Here is a 23,638-nt window from a genome sequence, read left to right as displayed (position 1 = left end):
AAAGAAAATATCACAAATACTTATTTCTAGTTCAAACAAAGCTGGATTCACAAGTTCAATGTCAGGGTCACATTTAATTTGAAAACTTGTCAAATAAATTCATACAAATGTTAAGAATGGATAGTGGTAGTAAATGCACTTGGTACAAATTCATCAAGGGAGAGCAGAAACAGTCATATTGTTGGGTGACGCTAACAGACAGGAGGAAAGACGATTTCACTGCTCAGGTGCTGTTGAATTCCTGAAAAGCACATTGGCAATCATTTTCCTTGTGCTCCTACCCTGCTGCTCGTGGTGTAACTCAGACAGTTGAAGATAATGGTGTGATCTAGCATTTTCTCAGTCAGCCTCGATTCCCTTCATCTGCCTCTCAGTGTGCTTGTTGTGAGATCAGGAGAGAAGCTATATTCCAACCTGAAATGTCCTGCTGCCTTCTGACATCGTCAAACCTGTGTTGTGTCAGAAATACTCCTCTTGAACAACACTGCAGGGTTCAATCATCTTCATCATAACTAATAAAATATCCATTCATTCGATTAAAAACAGTAAAAAAAAAAAAATGAAAAAAAAAAAAAATGTTTTCCTTCCACTTAAAATTGATCTGCAGAGTTTTTATTGGCCAAAGAAAACTTGAAATAAGCCACACACTGTGAGACTAAACTGATCTCAACTGGAGCTGAACATCCTGGACCTTCAAACTGGGACAAAAGCCTCCGAGCACCTCGACTCACTCAGAAATAAATTAGACACTACACCAGCTAGCAGTGTGACAGACAAGGTGGGTATGTTGGTGTTGCTGATGCAAATTAAACTCTGAACCCGAGATCTGTCTGGGAGGGGCGTGTCAATACCTGCACCTCTTGAAACAAACGTGCTCCAAGCACACCAACAGTTCAGGTCTACCACCCAGTTAAAACTGATGCTGGGCTTATGACGAGTCCGGTGCATTGCAACGAGGCTGCTAAATTCTTAAAACAGACTAAAATACAAAACTCCAGACATCCTCAAAATGTTGGCTGCAAAAATGACTTTACTGCAGTTTTAATATGTTATTTTTAAAACCAGCATTTGCGACTTCTCTGCATTTTACATTAAATCAAATGAACTGGACTGAAAGGGTGAACAGTGACCCCCACTTTTTTTGTGTAACAACAAAAAAAATACACAAGCAAGTAGGTATCTCTCTCCCCTTTCAAAAATCACATCGGGGCAAATGATTAAAAAGAAAAAAAACATCTGTACAGTACTTTAACATTTCGTGAAATACAGGATTTCTGGCTGATGCAGTCCTGTGCGTAATACGCTGTGTGTGTGTTGTGTTTTGCGTGTGCCTTGACCAAATTGACGCCATGGCTTTTGAAAGTTTGAGTCCTGCTTCTCTGGATCTAAGCATCGTTACTGCTGAGTTTCCATCCTGGCTGATTTGTCAGCTCCCTTGTCTCTCAGAATTTTTGAATGATTTTTCTACGTCTCCTAGATCCCTCTATCCCCCAGCAAAAGTTCTGTGGCAGGGCGGCACACGCGGCTTCAGCCAGTCAAGCTTTCTATAACTATCGTGGCTAGTCCTGCTAGCCTGACTGGCCTGCTGAGCAGTTCGTATACTGGCTGGTTGTGTTCTGGCTTTCCCAGTCTCTGGAGCACATTGGTTCAGGTTCAAGAAAGGATGAACGGGAGAATGGTAGGGAGAGTTACTACTGTTGGAGCAGCAGCAACAGAGAAAAAGTTGGGAAACACCTCAGGACTCTGATTTTCATCCTCTGATTGGTACGTAGGATGGTGGAAACTAGTTCGGAAAGAAGTGAGACCAAGAAGAGCAGGGATGAGTTTGCCAAGGGTCTCCTTGGCAGGAAGAAAGGAGATTTGGAGGCAAAAGGAAGAGGGAAAATCAACAGGCTGAGAGAACAGACTGATTTGTCTTTCTTTCCAAAAGGGAAACTTTTCATCTCCTTCTAAAGAGGGAGGGAGGGAAGAGGAGCAGACAGGAGAAGTGACTGAGTGATGGTGGAGCTCATCTTTGCCTGTCTCCTCAGAGAGACCGACAGGTGGCACAGTCAGGCCAGGGACCAATGAGACGACCAGAGGAGGGTTGATAGGAGGGACTCAGTGTCCATCCACCACGACTGAAGGGAGGACAGTTAGCCTTAAGAACTCAAACGGGGTCGCTTCCTTGGAGACTGTTCTTCCTCCTCATCTTCTTCCTCCTCATCCTCATCATCAGGGTAGTCCACCAAACCAACCAGAGCAGGCTGAAAGCAACAGGAAGAGAAAACAATCATTGATAAAAATGCCAAACACAAGCAAGTTAAACACTTAAAACAATTCCTCAGTGCTGAGGAAGGAGGAAATTCTGAACCCAGCCTCAGACATCATCTCATACTGAGCATTAATATGATTAATAACATCAACAATGAATTGGTGGGTTATGTAACTTCTGTCTGCAGAGCTGTGAGATAACACAGAAGACATGGCGTGAACATTCAAAATGTCTGTCCCATACATGTTGACAGTGATAATGATGTTAAAGCGTTCCTAGACTCAGATCTCAATCTGTCAGTACTATCTGTAAAGACATAATACCTTCACTATTGGTGTGGCAGGAAGAGCAACTGTTTTGACGGAGGAAGCTGAACTGTTGTTGGGAGTGGCGGTTGGTGAGGCAGGTGGGATCACAGCAGCTTTCCCATTGTTGTTGGCACCATTAGCTCCGTTGGCAGCTCCTGCAGTGACAGAGACCGTTATGTTAGAATCTCAAGGAAAAAAAGTTTGCATGAAAAGGCACACAATTATACTGGGGCTGCTTACCTTTTTTGGCTTCCATGTACTTGCCGTAGCTATCAGAGAAGTCATCCTCCATCCTCTTCTCCACTGCCTCTCCGTCGTCGTCGTCGTCGTCGTCGTTGAACCACAAATCTTCGTCTTCGTCCAATGACCGTGCATCTCTGCGATATCTACAGGGATGAAAGTGCTTCATTAAGTACAGTTACCCATAGAAAATCAGATGAAAATATGTGTCTTGACATTTGTATCCACTCAGGCTACTGACCTGTTGAGTCTCTGACTCTGTCTGTCTTTTTCCTGCTCATACCTGCCTTTCAGGCCCTTGAAAGTCTGGACGTACTCAATGGATTCTAGCGCTTTGTAGAAGTTATCCACAATGTGAGCTATGAGAGATTTGATGTCCTCCTAGAAACGGAAAGTGGGAAATGAACATCTTGTGCCAACACAATGCAAACCAAAACACTTTTCATTAAGGCAGAAATTGTGTTCACGCACCACTTTAATGAACTCAAAGAGCTCTATGATGGCTGAGTTGAGGAGGTTGTATCTGGTGCCATTGTCCAGCAGGGCATTAATGACAGGCTCAAACAGGTTCCCTTTGATGATGTAACGGTTGTAGTATTCATCTTTCAGACCAATGATCCTGCGCATAAAACGCAGGGCACCTTGGACAAAAACAGAGCACAACTTTATTGAAATAATAGTTCACTTATGTATAAGTGTGTAAAAATAAAGATGTGGTTGGTGTTAGCTCTGACACATAGCAGATCCATGGCTCAGGTATAGTTTTTTTAGTCGTGCATACTTGGTTACGGTTTAATCACTACTAAGCCGTTACAGATGATTCTCAGAAAGAAAAACAAAACTGCAGAAAGGTGTGCTTGAATTTGGTGACTTACAAAGGGCAAGGAAAGTGTGTTTTGAGTTCATGAGCACCAACACTCTCCTGAGCAGGTCTTTGTTCATGATGTATGTCTTGATGTGATAGGTGTGGTGCTCCACACAAAAGGTCAGAAGTTCCAGGATCAGCGCCAGCAGTTGAGCTGTCTGGAAGTTGTCTACACAAACAAAGCCAGTTCATGTCAGGACGTTACAAATATGCAATGAAACACTTACAAAATTCACACCGAAACTGCAGACTACACCTTACAATCTTACCATTGAAACTAATTTGTACAACTCAAGTGAAATGCAATGTAATAAATCACAACAAACTGACACACAAATGACTTGACTGTTAATGTTTGATGAGATGCCCGACACCCACCTGGACAGACTGGGTTGATCTTCGTTGATCCCTCTTGCAGCTCTAAAACGCCACAAGAGAATCATCAGTAAATGTTTTATCTTACCGTCTGAAATACTTCGGTTCAACTTCTCCAGCTTACCTTTCTTGTCATGTGCAGTATTTGCCAGCAGAGGAGCAGTGAGCACATGCATGCAGTACTTGTAGAAGAAACTCAGAAATTCTGTCTTCTCCGTTTTCTAAAAGTAAACACACAACAAGAAACCTTTAGAAGTGTTGTTGCCATTTTAATGTTGTTTTGCTTTCGCTCTCCTTACTCATTTTCAGAACCTACAAACACTAGTTCTGCTCTTAAGACAAAGTGATCTGGCAATAAGCACAGGCATTTACTGCAAAACACATTCCAGCCTGGCACTAATATACCCTACATGTAAAGATAGTGGAGGAGGGAAAGAGCCAAGATGTGGACAACAGAGATCTGACTCTGTGGCGGTGATCAACGATGAAGACAATATGCATTTTTGTCTTTCAGCCATAAACAAACCTAGTTGGTTTTGCTTACATTGGTTGAAGCCAGCATGTTCTCAGGGTCAATTAGAGTCCTCAGCAGGCCCATCAGCTGAACCGCCCCTCCCAACTCTGGGTCAGAGTCACAAATCATCTGCTTGATCACGACATTTATCAGCAGAACATCCTGGAACACATACAGAAAAAGCGGAGAAGATCAACATTACTCATTCACTTTACTCTTACATTCATGTTTACATCCTCCATGGACGGTTTGAAAGTTTCAAACATTTATGGGATAGTTTCTTGTATATATTGTGCATTGTTCTATTTTTTCTGTCCCTTACAAGTGTCTTGTTCTTGCACGTCATGCTGCTCACACGTGCCTTAAATTGCCTCCTGGGAACAAATAAAGTTGTTGTAAACTAATCCTACCAGAATAAAAAATGATTCCAAAGTAAATGGTTTGTAAACCCTTCCTTTTTTGTGTAGAATTACCTAAACAAGAACCAGTAGCTCAAACTAGCCTTTCAAATAAGTTTAGCAAAGTGATGACACTTATTATACTTACTTATGACATTTTAAGTTCAACAGAAAATATTGTGCCTTTGCGAAACTCTTTAGGTCCTGAACTTGATATGGACCAGCAATCAGTTGTCATGGGTCCAACTTGTTAGACAGTGGTGTCACACCAAGCAAATACATTTTAAAAAAAAAAAACGTGAATTACAGGAATATGCACAAAAGGCAACTTATTTTGCATCGCAAACAAAATCCTCAAACGATATGGATGTAGAGTCAATTTAATTTATAGTGCTTGGGCCCTCTAAAGGCTGAAGAACTGAGAACTGATGCACTAAAATGAGAGAAACATCATGACTGTTTTTTTTTTTTTTTTACACATAAAAGGATGAACTAACTTAAGGACAGTACATAATTTAGATATAAAGTTCAAATATGCTTCTGTCACAGCAATACTGTGCACAATACAATTCTTATTTTTATGATGTGCAGGAGTTTACTGGCTTCAAAGAGCACAACCACACTTGTTTGTGGTGATATTTAGATACTTACGCCGTCTGTCTGTGGTTCCTGCATGACAAACTCCCTGACCATGGAGGGGCTGAATTCCACCAGGTAAGAGAAGATGTCAGTAGCTGCTGCCCTCACCTGAAGATCATCCATCCCCTGAAAAGAAGACAAACAAAACAATATGAGTTGATGACAAAGACAGAGAGAGACTTCTACACGCAAACATTTTCCCAACTGAGCATTCATAAGTTTAAAAAAAAAAGGATGTAAAGGGGATCAATGACCTGGCTCATCAACACTGACTTAAGATATTCACATTCATGCAATACCCAGAACATACCATGACTATTTCAAGAGCAGGTAAAATTCCTAGATTTGCCAGGGTTTTGAAGAAGGCGTCCCTGTTTTGTGGCTGCAGCGTTTGTGAGAAAGCACAAAATTCCTTGACAAAGTTCACCTGAGGAGCAGAGAGAAAAGAGACTTGATAAACAATTGTTTTGTCAGTTCTAGGTTTCATAAATGACAACGTAACAACCTTTAAAAGGAATTACAGGTCCGTAAAGACACAAGTAACACATGCCAAAGGGCGAAGGAGATATTTACAACAAAATCATTATAAAAAATCTGAAAATTTTAACTGCGTGGAAGAGGTGGCATTGCGTAAATCGTACATCATCAATCATTACAGCAATGAAGGTCGACTAAACTGTAGTATTACTATCATGTCAGAAAAACACTTGGGTTAGGAACTTACAAGCTCTCTTCTTTTACTGTCTTCTGTGGCTTCATCTGTGAGCTGTGCAAAGACCTCTGTTAGGAACTTTTCATCCTCCTGTGCAAAGTCGAAACACGGATGAGAAATTAAAACAATAAAAAGAAAAGAATGATACGCTACCCATTCTTGTGAAGTCTGTATCCAAGTTTTGGATAAGTTCAACAAGATTTATATGAAAAAAACAACTTCCAACAACACAGAGAAACCTATGATACAGACAAATACGATTAATTGTTACCACACACAGTAAGTACCATTTTCATCATGAAAATAAATGTGTGATACAACTTATTGATATAATAATGCATGTTTCACATAGGCTCCACACTAAAATAGACTTAGATGACCTTTGTAAGGAGTTTTCTGATTTTATTTTTAACTGGTCACTCATCACATTACAAAACTTAATACAGACATATCTTGCACTTGTGGACAAATATACAAATATAACCACAAGCTGTCAAGCAGATCAATACAATCCCTCAATCTGTTAAAATCTTCCATTTGAGATTTTCACATGTTTTGACATCATCTCACAGTCCCCATTAGAAATCAATACATTTAAAGGGGAAAATTTATCGGCTTTCAGAGTCCGTCACACTACACTGGAAAATGTAACACAAGTCAAACTCCATTGCAGGTTTAAGAAAATGCTATAAGATTAAAAACAGCATGAAATTTGGTCCCGAAAAAAACTATTTTTTATGATTGAGCCTTATAAATTTTGGATCCTTACCTGTAACATACTGACAATCTCCACCTTATTGAAGAAGATGAAGGAGTTGAGTGTGGAAAGGAAGTTATCTTCAAAGAGTGATGGTGTGGGCAGGATGATGTCCTGGATGTACTGAACCCGGTAGGTTTGATGGATTTTCTGCCTCAGCTCAGAGTCTGTGATAGGGATCACCTCCTTAAACTTTGCTGTCTTGGTCAAGAACTCTCTGTGTCGTTTAGGCTGAACCAGTGCTGGATCATACTCGAGGCAACCTACCACATCCATGATACAGTCGTCAGAGAACATCACCTCAAAGAGAGCTGCTTTATTTAGGAACAAGACACCCCGGACAATCTCATAGAGGTGATGTAGGCCTTCCCGGTTGTCCAGGTCCTCACATACTCTGAAGAGACCCAGGAGTTTCTTGATGTAGCCCTCACTCATCAGGGCCAGAGCAAGTTTTTCCCTTCGGATGGGTGAGGACAAAACAGAGGTAACCAGGTCAGCAATTTCCTCCAGTCGGCTTAGCTCGCAAGGAGGCAGCTCTACCAGGTGACTTGTCTCTGGAATCTCCTCGAATCGTTCCTCCTCAGACTCATCAATGGGGTCCTGGGTGATGTCCAGAGCAGGGTCCTTGCCTTGAACCTGCCCAATATAAGGAAAAATTAAATTAAGAATTAAACTGGAAATACCAGTGCACTGACTCTTCCCCCTCGTAGCAGGGTCAATAATATTTTAGCAGCAGCAAAAGTGTCAGTACGGGTTGTTGGTTTGACATTACCTGACAAATCTTCTCCCAGATCTCATCACAGCCGGCCTTTTCCTGGAAACTTAGGGCAAGGTCATAGTTATCGGCTTCTGACCAGACAATCAGTGTGTCCTGGAAGGAAAACAACCAAACATTAGCCACAAAGAAATCCTTATCTCACTTGCAGGACACATGCGACTATTCACACACAAGGGTTACATAATCAAGACATGCTTCAAAAGAGTTAGAGCTCACATAATAAATAAACACAGAAGCCCCCGAATGCCTGTAAATGTATAAAACTGAAATTCTAATTCCTTGCCCGAAATCATTTTAATTCACGATGGAATATTTTCTTGTTTCCAGGGCAATCTGACAAATACTCAGTTTCCATTGTCTGCACGGCATTATTGCACCTCAAGTCACCAGCAACAAGTGTTAAAATGCTGGACATTTAAGACTTAATTCTTCAAAACGTTGATCAGTTTGGATACGACCGTGAAGTATGTTAGTGGGTTTTTTTGTGACTAATCCAGACTCTGATGATCAATACTTGCCTGTTGTTTCTGATATGCAGTATTCGGGCTTATCTTCGATTCCAACAATAGTGATCCTGAAACGCAGAGATAATGTTAACCTAGAGCTAGAGAGAAAGGTGAACAAATTCTTACCAATCCTTTACGGATAAAGTCAATTCATCCACCTGGATGTGAGGGGACATGGCTTAGACCTGACTGAAATAATGTAGCAAAAATACAAAGTAAAACTAATTTTAACAGAAAGACTCATTTATTACCATATCTATATCAGACGTATTATTCCAGTATTATTTACTTTGTCTCATGTATGTGAACAGGTAAAGGATTTCGTTTAACGAGAAATAAGTTTGTTCACTTCTGACTTCACTTTGAGGGGCCACCATGCTATTGAGATCACGTCGTTTGTTAAAGTAACGAGCATGCTACCACCAGCTAATCAAGAAATTGTTTTTTACCGAGGGAGGACCCCAATGCGAATTGTTAAAATCCCACACACAAAAGGCTGATGTAAATTTATAAAAACGAGTCCAATAGAGTAAGCAAGTAAAAATAGTATGGACAGTAGCCAACTGAAGTGTCCTGTCCTAACAACCAGGAGTTAGCATGCTAATATTAGCCAACGTAACGCAACCGCGGATATGCTAACGGGGTAACTTACCGTCCGACTCGGCCCGAACTAATAACGATATCCCCCTCAGTCGTTCAACAAACGTAGACGAAACGTGCCCAGTGCCCCGATCGTCCCATTGTCGTTCATCATTCAGCGTATATACTTTCACTCGCCGCCGAGTGTCCGACATGGTTAACCGAGTCGGAGCTAGCAGGCTAGCTGGCTGCTAACTAGCTATCACCTCACCCCGTCTAGTGTTTTCCTCGACCTGTTAACTTTGTTTCCACCTGCATGTTATAAAACATGCACGTCTGAGGGAAGTTCACGATAGCGGTAAAGTATATCGGTAGCTACTTCAAAAACATATTACGTTTACGGCGTGGATAAACTCAACAGGAGGCCTAATATCAAACAGTAAAATTCAGAGAGAGCACAACAACTCCAACGGCCTCCTTGCTAACGTCCACAGACCGCCATCTTGTAATCCGATCTTGTGTTCTTTTTCTTCTTCGACGTCAATCAAGCGCTAACTGCCGCGGGGTCTCCTCCTCCAGGCGGCATTGTCCAATGGCAGCGCCAGGAGGTTAACACGCCATCTATGGGTAAAAAAAGTAATAGCAGCAGTATTGGGTAACAATAAATGTTGATACCTTCTGAAAACAGAAATTGACATTGAAAACATAATTTTGAATTAAAATAAACCAGCAAACACGGGTGTTATATTGGAAGTTGTAAATGAACTTTATTACTGTATACCTTTTTTTTTTTTTTTTACATTTTAATGTGTGTTAGACATAACATCATCTACACTATAAATATGGGATGCAATTAAAAGAGTATAATAAATTCAATATAATTGGTAATGTAATGTTACATCTGTGGGATAAAATGAATGAAATATAAATGTCACTCTTGAAATACATTTTGTGCAATTAAGAAAACATAATATCAGCTGTCAAAACTGGTTCATACAGTTTTTACTGTGGATGAATAGCAAACATGATGGAGGTATCTCAGGTGGATGTGAGCTGAACTAGGAATTGAAAGAAAGAATCATTTTCAAATCTGGGTCTTTAATGTGTCTGTGCAAGCTAGTGTTGATAAATCATTTATAGCGCTAACTATGGATACCTACCATCAAGTCTCTTATCTAGTATGGCAACACTGTTCCAGCAACCGGCTTCATTCTGCACACACAGTCTGTTAAATTATACAGTCTATGTGCAAGCCTCGTCTTATTTCCAGTATTTCCCAGAACTGAATTTAGAGGTGGGGCATGTAGGTGAACTGATAATAACTAATAATCTATTTTTTAAATCTCTGTAAGGCCAGAATTTTAGTCATGCCAGTTTTCCTGAACTAAAAATGGCGCGTAAGGCAGGAAGCAACCAGTTATTCCAAATGGAGAAACTTTATCTCCTAATCTACAGCAAACAGGGAAAGGAGGATTTTTTTTTCAGCTTGTTACTTGTTGTTTGGATTGTGTGTCATTGGTGTTGTGTTGACATGCTTGAACTTCTGAAACTTCATCTAACTGGGACTGAGGTGGTGCTTTTACAACTTTCTCACTGCTATTGAGTCAGCCACGGCTGCACATGCACAGGCTGCTGTGCTGTTTGAATGCCTTTAAATGGTGTTTGTTGCATGAAGGGCAGCAGCCACCAGTGAGACTAAAATGAGTCAGCTTAGGGTTTGGGTCTACAAGCTGTTCAATTCTGCTTGTGGTTTAATATTTACTTCCTTAAGTAGTGCGAAAAAGGGTGAGGACCCACAAATTGCCATTTATGGCTTTATTTCTTCAACTACAAACTGACTGTCTAAAGGTGATTTACTGGTTTATACCCATGAATAGAATTTGTTTAAAATTTCTTTATTGGGATTTTTAGAACGTTGCGTCAAGCAAAATCTCCTTCTTTATAAGTGCATCAGTTATCGTTTTATTTTCACAGGCAATTCATATGCCCTGACACAAGATACAGGAAATAATATAAAAATAATTCCTCTCCCACTTTGTTGTTTGTAGAGGACACGCTGCTTCAGTGGAATATGGTATTGTGTTTGTATTGTATTTATCACATATGTGAATAACAGAACCCTTGTTGTGCCGCGATGAAGGAAACGAAACCTTTAACTGCTTAATGCAGTCAGAAAAAACATGAAAAGTGTAGACTTGAAAATGCAACACATTTATAAGTTTGCCTCCTCTTCATTATTCTTTGTCTCTCAGTTGCTGCATTTCAGTCATGTCCATGCTCTCAACAGCTGATTAATGTTCTCCATGTACAGCACTTTTTCGTTGTTTCAGGATCTGCAGCTCTTGGTTTCTGTAGGTTTCTCGACATGACTCTCTCATAGAAAAAAAAACCTAGTCAGTTTGAATCTACTGTGGCAGAAAAGCCTGCAATAAGGCCACCATGTTGAAGTGTCACGAGTCAGTGCTGCTTGTGTGGCCATTGCTTGAACCCATGGAGATGCTCTGCTTCTCACTTAGTGTCTTGACAAGCGTCGCAGCAGGAGACTGGAGCACCTTCCGCGAGAGTCTCATTCTACCGTCTGTTGGGTCTCGTCCGAAGTACTTGACCTATAAGCAGAACACCAGTCAGAGAGAAGCGTCCCCGAATGTAAACACAGGAAGCTAATTTTGACAGTGTAGTAACTGACACATACCTGTATCTCCTGGCCCACCTCTAAACCTAAAGCACTTGGATGTTTGATCTAAAAGAAGAAAACATAAAGCAGAGGCCGTTATGTAGTAATTACACTTTCTATTTTCTAACACTCATAAAAACATGGACACAAAGGCAGACTGTTTACAGAGCATCCTTAAATATACTAACCCGTTTGTGGTCCAGTTGTGAGTTGTGCAGCAGGACAGGAGTCATGTTGGGATAAAGTTTCACCATCACACCAATGTCCCTGAAGCAGGACAAAAAGGAGTTTAATGAATAATTAAATGTGTGGAAAAATGACATATATATATAAAACTTATTAGAAGATAATGCAGAATATTAAATTACCTTATTTCTGTAATTGTGGCAGTGTAGACAGCACCAAACTCTAGCTGCATTTGTTGCTGAAAAACACAATATAGAAAATGTTAAAGCATGTGCTGTACAAATGTATATGTGTCCAGTGTTTTTACTGGATTACATACTTATTTTCTATGTCTGTATCAAAATTTAAAATTTGTCAATAAACTGACTAAATGTAGGAAGAAAATGAGTTAACAAATAAAAGAAAATGCACACAAGTGTGATATTTTCACAATATTTTCTAGTGGATAAAGTGTACGAAAGAGAAAGAAATATGAAATATGCAGCGTCAAGTGTAATGACTCACATCATCTTTGCAGATCTCACTGATGAATTCTTGGGCTTCGTTCATGGCTCCCGGCGTTGGAGCGAACACAGAAAATGTCTCCTCGTCCACCTGATTTATCGTCACACCTTAAGAAGGAAAACAAAATGTGTTGAACTTTTCTATATCTTGCCTAAAGCTAGCAAAGACAGTCCAGGTTGCTTTTCTGACTCAGTGAACTTGGGCTTTACTACTTGAGTGTTACCTGTTTGAGCCTGAAGCCTGCGAAGGTTGTATCCTCCAGGACCGACGAAGCGAGCTCGTCTGGACACAGGCACCCGCACATTTTCTGTCATATTAGAACAGATCATGTTGAAAAGGAACCAAGAATATCCCTTATTTAAAACCCTAGATGCACATATTTAAGTATAGCCAAACATAAAACCTACCAACAACTGGTCCACTATCTTTTCTGCTTTCTCTGGGTTTTCCTATACATTTGTTCATGATGCCCAAGATTTCCCTCTTTGCAACTGAAACACAATAATATTAAAGAACAGATCATTAAAAACAACATAAAACACTCCACTTTAATCTTTAGTGTAAAATGTTTCATTTGGGAATTACCTGTGGCCTGCTGGATCGCCTCCATGACCACCTTCAGAGGCAAACCTGGAATCTTCACATCAGCCTGGAGGTTTAATAAATTGAAAATGAAACCAAAAAGACCAATATACATTTTAACAATCATGGTGTACAATATGCTGACTTCCTAGCAAAACAATGTTCATTTTACTGTAAGGCTTTAATCATAATTAATCCTTATTATGATAAATAATGACCTATTGAAAACAACCTTCACTGATTTTTTATTCATCTTTTCACATTTGCACTTAAATACTGAAATACCAACCGGTGAAACATTTACAGGATGTGATAAGACATAAGCTATTTGCAGATATATGTATTTGCTTTTCCTGCCTCTCTCAGCCACAGACATAGACTAACAGACGCTTCAAACCAAGTACCTGTAAAGCGGTGATACCCTTGTTTGTTCCTGCCAATTTGAAGTCCATGTCGCCGAGGTAATCCTCTATTCCCTTTTCAGAAACAATTATTATATTATTAATAAACCATTCATATATTTAAGCAGAGGACTACGCTCTTTCTTACACTTGTCCGTAACAGATAATTGCTCACACAGAATTGACAGTGGTGCTATATGTACCAGAATATCAGTTAGTAGTCTGTAGTCTTCTATCTCAGCAGGCTTCTCTGGGTTTGCCTTGGAGATGAGGCCGACAGCTACACCTGCCACAGCAGAGGAGATGGGCACACCTGGAAGAAAAGATTTGGACATATCATACATGAGAACAGAAGCACTAAAGCAAAAAAGATCCCACCACATCTAGTTGGGGCTTTTTGTAAAATGGGTTCACTAATACTGACATTGGAAATGAATAGAAATGCACTAATAAAATATTGTCAAACTGCCACAGTATGGCATGAGTTTATATAGCATATGATGCATTTCATTTATTTATAATAATTTTGATATCCAAAAAAGGTTTAAAAAAGGCAAGTGGACCTTGTTCACCATGACCTGGATGTCTGAGAACCTTCACAGACATCATCATTTTGGAAATAAAAGATGTGTTTTTTTTAACACTAAATAAAAATCTAATTGCCAGTTTAAGTGAAAAGTTATTCTGATCCCTCATTACATTAATGACAATATTAGGTGTATACTTTCTGAATCTATTACCTGCATCCATGAGAGCAAGGCTGCCTGCACAGGCTGAGGCCATCGATGAGGATCCTGAGAGGAGAGAAAGCAGTGGAAATTAAAAAAAATAATAACCATAGTAATGAAAAGCCAACAAGGCATTGTAACCCCTCGTTTCTGTCTCACTGCGCTCACCGTTTGACTCGAGCACCTCAGCTGTGACTCGGATAGTGAAAGGGAAGTTTTTAGGAATGACTGGCCTCAGAGCCTTCTCCGCCAGAGCCCCTGCAAACACACAAGCAATGCATAAAAGATTCTTGACTGGGACATGTAGCTAGCAGACACTTAACACGAGCATAGGATATAGACAAACCGTGTCCAAGCTCTCTCCTGTTGAGGCCCCCCATCTTTCCCACCTCATTGGTTGCATATGGAGGGAACTGAAATAAAAGGCAATTTTAAATTGAAAACTTAAAGAAACAGAATCGTATTTATTGATCTATGTGATATATATATCTATATTTTACTCACTTCATAATGAAGCATGAAGTTTTTGTCTTTGATGCCACTGTAGAAAAGAAATAAGCATCAGACCAGTAATGCACTGAGATTTAGCGTAGTCTATGAGTATGTAAAGAATATTTCTTCTGTTCTAATATGGTTATAGCTTTATTCTTGTTTGCGTGGCTAACATAACATCTGGTCAACTTAACATCTGGTCATGATTAATATTTCATAGCCTCTGAATAAATAAACACATGAATGAAAAAAAAAGCTGTACCTCAAAGCTGTGGTGATAATATCTGCTTTGATACTGGATTCCAGGGAATCAAATGTGACACTGCACAGCACCTACAAGAAGAACGGAGCAGAACAGGCGTCAAGTTATCTGTGTTAAAAGACAATTCTTTTTATTCATTCTGGAGTAAAAGCAGTATCAGCTTGTCAAAAACTGCAATATTTTATCTTTCAAAATGTTAAAGCATCTATCTAAAACTGGATTTATGCCCATAGAAGATTTCTTATATAAAATAGCTTAGTTTTCCAGTTAAGCGTTTTAGTTTTGTGTTGTTTTTAATGTTCTTCTCATACCTGTGTTTGTCCTCTCTGGAACAGAGCTGAGCCATGGAGCGGCTTAAAGAGGTTTATGTCGCAAGAAATGTTCCTTAGAGCAGTCAACTCCCTCCCATCACACCTGAAGGCACACAGAAGAAAACAGACAATCTTTGCATTATTTACAAACCAAAATGATGTGGAATGAGAATATACGTTCAGCCTGGTTACCTTCTGTACTCATTGAGCACTAAACCCCGGAAGATTTCTTTGCTCACGGTGTTGAAGGACTCAATGACTTCGAAAGGCTCAGCCTGAGGGAATTTATCTACATATGGAATCAATTGACAATATTCAGCTAACTGAACAAACACAAATACAATGAAACAGCTGACTTAAAAGTATTTCTGTGCAGCATTAATAGTGGGAAAGCTACCTTTTACGTCCTGTTCAGCTTCCAGTCGAATCTTGTTAATAGCTTCATCTCTTGAAATCTAAGACAGGAAGATTATTACTTTATAAAGAGATAAAATAGTCATCTGAAATGAAATCAGTAGACAGGAATATACACATCCCCTATCATAGAGAAGAGAAAGATTGTGGCTGAAAGATTGAACTGAATAGTGAACAAAATTCGGCTCTAAATTATCACAAAATGCAGAGAGGCAGCTATGAAACAAGTTGTGAGTCGACATGTGGATAGACATCAAACTTTACCTTATCATGAGTGTAATCTGTGAAAACAGCATAGATCTTCTCAGAATATAATCTGCAGTGGAAAAAAAAGAAAGAAAAACACTCATTACCGACATTTATGACAGCAGTCCTGATTTTGTCCTTCACTTTTGACAAATGATGCAGCAATATTGCTCCATCAGGTTCTCCGGCACAAAAGGTAAATCCATCCGTGAAAGTTATTTTGTTTTATTCTGAAATGTATATCTTACTGCTTGCATTCCTCCTTCATCACTCTTAAAGAAAACAGTGTGATCGCTGCTCTTACTTCCGAACGTGATCCACCATGTCAGCCGGGGTTGAGAACATCCTCATCGGGGTGCGCTTGGCGACTTTCTGCTCTCGCACCAGCTGCTGGATGGCATGAATGATCTGCTGGGAGTGTTTGACCCCCACCTTCACGGCGTGGCAGAAGTCCTGTTGCAGCACGTTTTCAGCCGATGCCTCAATCATCACTGGCAGACACAGAGTCACATGAGATACGGGAGCTGTAATATGCCATCATGAGGCAAGGCTGGAGAGAGGCTGCTCAATAACTTGTGATGCTGAGAACTTGTTCATTGCATTTGAACGGATTTTCCATCTCCATCTCCTATTTTCTTGGGCTCAGAGAGAGATTCTCCAAATACACCTAATCATGAATAAAATGCTATTTTAATGCTTTATCCAGAATCCTTTGCAGACAATGAATGTCTGAAGTCTGGAACCCATGGCCGTCACCAAAGTTTTGTCTTTGTTTTGTCTTTGTCTTGACCCAGTCAGCTTTGCTTCATTTAGCTGAATCTGAGCAGAAAGTATATCCCTATATGCTTCAAAATTCATCTGGCCGCTTCTGTCACATCATCAATAAACACTCGGGCCATCTGAACCACCATGTTTTATAGATGATGCTGTATGCTTCAGATTAAAATTTATTCTTGGTAAAACGATATAATATCAAGAACTGTTTCTGTGTGTCCAAAAATATATGGACCCAACGGTTTACACGCAAACAGATATATACATAGCTGAAATAGCTGGTCACACTGCTCCTATCATGTAGTGCGAAGAAGTGAGTGCATTAAACAAATATTAGAGTCAGAAATGTCTTGGCTTGTAACATACTGGAAATGTATGGTAAAATACTTCTGGGAGAGTTATAATGGTTTCCAACTTACCTACTTGACTGCAGGGAGCTCCAGCTATAATCATGTTAAGAGTGCTAGAAGCCATCTCTGCCCTTGTGGGGTTGACCAGCAACTCTCCATTTACCATGCCCACACGTACGGCACCTGCAAACACACAAAAACACAACTAAGCTGTATTCAAATAAATGCACCATAATATCACATGAACTGAAACAACAGGAAAAAAAAAAAAGAGATTAGATTAATAAACCAAAATAAGTCTGATCCTCACCAATGGGTCCGTTCCATGGGATGTCGGAAAGGGCCAGGGCAGCAGAAGCTTTAGTGAAAGACATTTTGTTTTAGAATAAGGAATCTAAATAACCTGTGTATAACATGAGTGGCTGAGATTTACCTCACCTGCATTAATAGCCAGCACATCCGGATCATTTACACCATCAACTGCTAGCAGGTTACAAAGGATCTTCAGGAGATTAAAACACACAGAAGGAGTTAAAAACAGATACATATTACGATCATCTTTGCTCCTGAAGCTAAGAAGGGAAACAGTATTATCACATATTGGTGTTTAACACTGAACTCACCTGAGTGTCATAAAAGTAACCAGCAGGGAAAAGCGGTCTAATCGACCGGTCTGAGAAACAGAAACATGAACGAGTTAGTTACCCACCCACAGCACAATATTAGTACAAAGATGTGTTTCGTCAAAGGTGCAGAGATAACAAAGACACATTCTTCTCAGCTCACCAATGAGTCTGCTGGTGAGGATCTCATTGTCAGTGGTGCCCATCTCTCGCCTCAGATAGTTGGTGGGGATTCGACCTGCAGCAGCTGCTTTCTGTCTGTAGTCCACCTGTCCATCAAAGTATATATTTATCCACTACAGTAGCCAGAAATACTTCACTTAGATTGCATGTTGATGTAACAGAACATCAATACGTACCACAAGTGGCATAAACTGAGATGGAGATGGCTTGGTTTTGCTCACGGCTGTCACCATCACGGAGGTATCTCCCAGCTGCAGGAGGAAGAGGAGAAGATGAAGAGGTTACCATTTAACCAAAAAGAGCAAACTCTTTTAAATAAGATGAATATATCAGAATCAGAAGCACACATGTGTTACTAAAAAAAAATTAATTGACAAGTTCTTTTAAACAATTCATATTCTCAAATTAATTAATGTTTAGCTAAACCACGACAAATAAATGTTAAATAGTAACTTTTTCCCTACATCATTTTTAATGCAGTACTTATGGTGCAGTATATACACTCACTTGCCAGCTCATTAGATGCACTAGTAATAACAAATCCATTCAGGATTTGTTCATATAACAGCCCTGCACTAAATCTTAGCTACATGAACGTTATGGTATTCAACATTATATAATAATAACTGAGAGAGAGCTGTTGATTCAACTGTGTTTTCATGTTGGATTCTATTGTTCTGTCTTGTGTTTTCTCCAAAATGATCATACAGTTGAATGACCACCTTTCGTGCGCTGTTTCAATATAGAGATAACATTGTAAGAAACATGAATGGGGATTCAGTGCAGGACTGGCATATTCACAAGTAATTTCACTACTTTAACTAATGAGGCAAGTGAGCTTAAATTAACTTGTAAGACATGTACATTTTACAGTAAAACACCCTGTTTCAAGAATAGCATTAAGATGCGTCAGATAAATCACATTACATTGCTAACTTTTTAAGACCTAACAGTTAGAAAAAATCACATTTGCAGGTTTCACTGTCACAAAAGAGAATAAATTCTCATGTTTTGTCATTTATCATTGTAAATCTGATATATTTGGTTATAAAAAGCTTTGACGCTTATCACAATCCGCTCATCATTTTATTCTAGCAAATATTTTAGCAAGACAATGTGTCAACAGCTGTAATTATACCATATCCTCCATCATTAAGGAAAAACATTTACATTAACTTACTTACTTACTTACTTTGTGGTATATGTTTATAGTATATAGAGAGACACAAGTGAAATTAGCCACCACAAAAAGATGTGTAACAAAAAAAAAATATATATATGTAACATAATAATAATGGGTATATAAATTGGGAAAAAAGGCAGCGGGCATCTTTGGTAACACATTAAATGATTTCTGTACCTGTACAACAGCAGATCCATCAGCAAATCTGGCAAACCTTCCTGAAGAGATTTCAAGTTTCCTATAAAAACAACAACAACACCACAACACATCATGAAGGGACTCAGATATGAACCCTCTGTCGATGAATGCAGTGAGTATATTATCAGGTATTCTGATACCAGTCTGATCGGACAGTAAATAAAACATGTTCGAGTAAAAGTGAGGATACCAAAGACACTCGTGCATTTTGATAGTGGGGGACAGAAAGTAAAAACCATGCCCTGTTGGTACGGTTAATGGCAGATAACTGAAGCTAGGAAAGTCAACTCACTTTTCTCCAAGGTCCACTGCAACACTTTGTGGGTTTGCGTGGCTGCTGTACACACTCTGGTGACATAAACGGACATGGAGGCGGGCAAACGAGCGGCCCAGTTGCAGCAAATACCTCATATTGAAAGGCCGCGAAACAAAACAAGACCAATATCTGGGTACAGTCGGAACCTTTACAGTTTAGCTGTTCGCGTGGGGGCTTCCATGACAGTACCTCGCATGTACGGAGTTACGTAGTGACACCGCGTCTTCTGATTGGACAAACTTCAGTCAGTGTGTAACAGAAAATGAGTCCTACGCTCCTACCATCCGACAGACAACAGTTCCACTTCACCTGTTGCGCAAACATTATGTCTGAGAATATCTATGTCTTTAATGTGGATATGAATACTACACATTCTGCAATTATATGTTTACCTGCGTGTATCGACATTTATTTATAACTCATCACTCAAAGTTCATTAGGTAACGAATAAAACAATGGTACGAAAACAGCTCATGAAAGCTGTGGTAATCAGCATTTGTATGAAATAACAGTGGGCGGTTCAATATGTTTTCATTCTGGAGGCTGTTTATCTTAGAAGGCATTTGTCTTCTTGAATTGGCAAGTGAGTGTATTTATGCATTATTTACCTATAATGTATTTAATTTGATCATTGTATTTTAGCTGTTCTGTTTGTGGATACGCATACATATATTTCGTAAAGGTTTTATGACGTTTCTGGAGATATTGTAAACAGTACTGCCATAAATTATTAAAAGAAATAATTTATAACACCCATAGGTCGCTGACTGGAATTAATATTGCGGCATTTTTGTTGTGTTCGTGTTGTTCTGCTAATGCTATTTGACGATGCCACCACTAGGTGTCAGGATTACAAAGATAACGTTTCACTAAATAAACTGACAATGACAATATGACATGACAATAACACAGCCCATTTGCGAATATCACTGTTGAAATTAAGATTTAAATAACATTTAGTTCAGTAACATTTAGTAGGCTCAGATTAACACAGAGCATTTTGCTGACATAAACACCACTAGAACAGGTACAAAAGATTGCGTGTCTGTTTTTTTCTGCTTTGGTCAAAAACTGCGTTTGAAGAATTTCTTAAAACATCCAGCCCAGACATCTATCAGTACATCACTCATTACATCCCTGACCTTGCTTGGAAATCAGAAAGTCAGTCCGGAAGTTAGTTTACCAGCACATAGGCCTCCAGTCAGTTAGTGAGCCAGCTCACTAACAGCGGGGCTGCTGCAGTTGTTATGGCAACAGATGAGCATTAACAGCATCTGTAACACTCTCTGGATTGCTTTCACGCATACACATACTTGCACAAACGCACAGCAGCTAATTGCAGGGGAGAATAGCAGGATTTCACACCAGAGCACATTCCCATTATTACCATGGTTGCTACCAGTATTATCTTGTTTCCATGGCTCCAGGACACACTGAGATCTCATTAATGCCAAGCAGAGCCACGGATTATTAGCTTGTAATGGACCAGTCAGTGCTTTGTGGTGGACGTGCAAGGATCAGTGGAGGTTGTTATGTTGCTTTATCTTGAAGACGATTTGCTTTTTTGAGAATGTTATAAATGTAAATGTCCATTGACCAGGACAGAAACGATTGGTCATCTGTCAACTGTCAACCGATATATCAATCCACTTTTAAGCCATCGCTTAGTCATCTTACAGATACTTCTGTGACCCTTAAAATGATTTTGTAAAGAGACAAGACATCGATTTAATTTGACTGATCATCGGCTGATGACCCATAGGTGATAATCAAGCAGGGCGTGGTTCAGTTACTTCAGGACTCAAGAGCTTTAAGTATTTTAGCGTTTTGCACACTGTGGTGTTTCAAGGTGTGATCAACAGGACAGCCTGTATGAGCTCTGCACTGATCCCTGTAATACACATGTGATATAAACACACATGCACATGCAAAATCCACAGGATTTTCAGCCGGGGTGAGAGTTGAGGCCTTTCTGAATCTATAGCAACCGGACATGAACGTGGGCATGTATTTAAAAGGAGATTATCTCTCATCCGAAACATCCAACGACAGATTCACTGAACAGGAAAAGTGCAATGCATATTTATTGTTGACAAGCAATGTTTTGAAACAGGGGAAAGGGATAAATTTGCACAATAAAATAAAAATAAAATTCTAAAATGTTAAGACCACTCAGAGCAACAAATAAAACCACGTAGAGTATGAGATGTCAATAGAGGAGGGACATTTAATTGACAAAGGCTGCTGTGAAATGGCACAGACTCCCTTACTGGAGTTTTTCTGAGAAACTGCAGCTCTGGCTTTTCTGATCTCAGTCAAAATTGATGGTTTTTGGTTAATCAGTGGTTAAAAATACCTCAGGATTGCTTTTTTTCTGTTGATGAAAACTCAGTAATTGATCTGACTGAAGTGGGCATCCATAATCTTGAAGGAACCACAGTGTTAACAGTTCTTGGCAACTTGAACTGGCAGGGCGTAAATTTCTTTGTCAGAAGTGTGATAATTAGATTATGGCACATGGCAAAGTTCCACACACTGAGGTTCAACTCCCTGTAAACAATTTAGGGATGACTTCTGGAAAAGTCTAATGCCTTGGCAGGGCCAGGATTTACCTAAAAGTAATAAAAAAATAAAACTGCTCCATTAGGATTAGAGATGTTAATTGAAAATGTCACTCAAGTATAAGTATTATTAGATTATTATTATATATATTATTGTTGTATTTGGATTAATTAGAGCTGCTTTAACTATTCAGAGCAATCAATCAGTTGATTGACGCAAAACCATATATAATAGTAAGAAATGCCAACACACATAAATCCCCATTACCAGAATCAAACGCATAAACACATCCACACCAGAATATCATTATTTTGTTAAGTTTGTGTGTTTGTCTTTGTAAAAATCCAAAACCCCAAATAGTTGATTTATATATGCTGTAAAAGAATAAAGCAGAGTGCAAGTGAAATAGTATATTTAAAATGTACAGCAATCGAGTAAATGTAATTACATTACATTGCAAACACATTCAAGGTCCTCTTTGCAGATTTGTAGATTGTTGGAGGAAGTTGATGCCTCAAGCCTCTGCAGTGGTGCCCATATTCTTTTTTTCTACCTTTAACCGTCCACTTTACTTCATGGTTGATGAGAACATATTTATCCAGAGACCACCGTGTGCTTGTTATGGTTTGTCAGTGAAATAAATTAACCTTAGAGGATCAATTTATTGACTGGATGCAGATTAGAGCCTCTACCCCCAATGTGTGTGTGTGTCCATGAGAGTTTGAGTGATTTTTTTTAAAATTTTATTACCTGAGTTTCTCAATAATACTATTGTTTATCATGTTTGATGACGCACAAGTCAGGATAAAACCACATTTATTTAAGCACTTGGCACATACCAGTGCTTGTATACCCAAGACAAGTCCTATGTAAAGTCAGCAATAATCTACAAACACTCAAACGCTCCTGCCAAAAAAACATGTGTACTTGTGAATGTGTACTTCATTTCTGTGAGGTGCAACAAAGCTTTTTTTATTCAAACTCTCATCCCAGCGTTCCTAAATATTGGCTTCCCGAAGCATTGCCGAGCTTAAAAACTTCTTAGATGATGGACTGAGTGATTTAAAGCCTTGAGGCCTGGACTGCAGCGAGATGAATACTTTTTGTTCACAAGCCAAGTAGTTAAGTCTAATCTTGAGAACATGAGATGCTTCATTGCTCATGGTGGCCTAAATGATGTGGAAAACAGATCAAAACAAAAGTCACCAGATTGGCGATATATCTCTATATCTATCTTAAATAAAACACTTACTTACTCTCTTTAAGTTGGACAGATCTGAAGGAAAGGGTTCTGACACATACTGTATGTCTTTGTTGACCCATACATTTTGACTATACCACAGGGGTCTAAATCAGTTCAGCTACAGATCTGATTGGTCAGCATTGATTTCCCATGGCAGCATTTCTATGAGACTAACAGTGACAGAGTAAATGATCAGAGTGACCTCTACTGAGATGGAGGTCAGACCTTTGAATCATCTGGAAATGCACAAGTAATGTAGGATAATCCACTGTATGCAACATGTTTGGGTTTTTATGCTGTCGTTTCCACAACAACATACTATTATTGTCATGTTTTTGATGGCGCTTTTTGTATATGTTCGTGCACAATCCTGTCCTTAAAGCTACCTAACCAGAAGGTGCTATTTTAGCCGACACGTTTTGTCTTGCATAATGCTCTCTCAAGTTTTCTTGTTGAGTTTTTTTAATGTTTGCATTAGTCA

At 39.3% G+C, this 23,638-nt stretch overlaps 2 protein-coding genes across 2 annotated transcripts; both read right to left on the bottom strand.

Annotated features, from left to right (window-relative positions):
* Positions 1 to 53: 53 nt before the first annotated feature.
* ppp4r3b (protein phosphatase 4, regulatory subunit 3B) lies at positions 54 to 9,438 on the bottom strand. The gene is made up of 16 exons (XM_084561942.1): positions 8,999 to 9,438; positions 8,359 to 8,414; positions 7,835 to 7,933; positions 7,075 to 7,698; positions 6,318 to 6,395; positions 5,904 to 6,020; positions 5,606 to 5,719; positions 4,587 to 4,718; positions 4,167 to 4,263; positions 4,046 to 4,087; positions 3,678 to 3,836; positions 3,274 to 3,443; positions 3,044 to 3,183; positions 2,803 to 2,948; positions 2,578 to 2,717; positions 54 to 2,246 (listed from the first exon to the last, which is right to left on the bottom strand). Exons 1-16 carry the CDS (start codon positions 9,138 to 9,140, stop codon positions 2,142 to 2,144), a joined length of 2,361 nt encoding a protein of 786 aa, XP_084418068.1. The 5' UTR covers positions 9,141 to 9,438; the 3' UTR covers positions 54 to 2,141.
* Positions 9,439 to 10,438: 1,000 nt separating this feature from the next.
* On the bottom strand, positions 10,439 to 19,934 carry pnpt1 (polyribonucleotide nucleotidyltransferase 1). The gene is made up of 28 exons (XM_084561694.1): positions 19,329 to 19,934; positions 19,016 to 19,076; positions 17,832 to 17,906; positions 17,636 to 17,741; positions 17,473 to 17,522; positions 17,288 to 17,351; positions 17,160 to 17,207; positions 16,919 to 17,032; positions 16,030 to 16,216; positions 15,744 to 15,795; positions 15,463 to 15,520; positions 15,258 to 15,354; positions 15,066 to 15,168; positions 14,755 to 14,825; positions 14,505 to 14,541; positions 14,347 to 14,413; positions 14,169 to 14,258; positions 14,013 to 14,066; positions 13,476 to 13,585; positions 13,276 to 13,347; positions 12,875 to 12,938; positions 12,697 to 12,780; positions 12,513 to 12,596; positions 12,290 to 12,396; positions 11,968 to 12,023; positions 11,788 to 11,866; positions 11,618 to 11,665; positions 10,439 to 11,531 (listed from the first exon to the last, which is right to left on the bottom strand). Exons 1-28 carry the CDS (start codon positions 19,445 to 19,447, stop codon positions 11,376 to 11,378), a joined length of 2,313 nt encoding a protein of 770 aa, XP_084417820.1. The 5' UTR covers positions 19,448 to 19,934; the 3' UTR covers positions 10,439 to 11,375.
* Positions 19,935 to 23,638: the final 3,704 nt, after the last annotated feature.

The sequence above is a fragment of the Chelon labrosus genome (assembly GCF_963514085.1).
Source record: "Chelon labrosus genome assembly, chromosome: 15".
Lineage (NCBI taxonomy): Eukaryota > Metazoa > Chordata > Actinopteri > Mugiliformes > Mugilidae > Chelon > Chelon labrosus.
The sequence above is the reverse complement of the archived record's forward strand: the minus strand, read 5'-3'. Positions and strand labels throughout refer to the sequence as shown.

What these genes read in the sequence shown, in the direction of transcription:
- ppp4r3b (XM_084561942.1), bottom strand. Translation starts at nt 9,140, where the DNA reads ATGTCGGACACTCGGCGGCGAGTGAAAGTATATACGCTGAATGATGAA. An exon ending in AGTTCGGGCCGAGTCGGACG is followed by an intron (nt 8,415 to 8,998) that starts GTAAGTTACCCC and finishes TCTGCGTTTCAG; the next exon opens with GATCACTATTGTTGGAATCG. An exon ending in GTACATGGAAGCCAAAAAAG is followed by an intron (nt 2,718 to 2,802) that starts GTAAGCAGCCCC and finishes CTGTCACTGCAG; the next exon opens with GAGCTGCCAACGGAGCTAAT.
- pnpt1 (XM_084561694.1), bottom strand. Translation starts at nt 19,447, where the DNA reads ATGAGGTATTTGCTGCAACTGGGCCGCTCGTTTGCCCGCCTCCATGTC. An exon ending in TCCAGAGAGGACAAACACAG is followed by an intron (nt 14,826 to 15,065) that starts GTATGAGAAGAA and finishes TTCTTCTTGTAG; the next exon opens with GTGCTGTGCAGTGTCACATT. An exon ending in ACTTCATGCTTCATTATGAA is followed by an intron (nt 14,414 to 14,504) that starts GTGAGTAAAATA and finishes CTTTTATTTCAG; the next exon opens with TTCCCTCCATATGCAACCAA.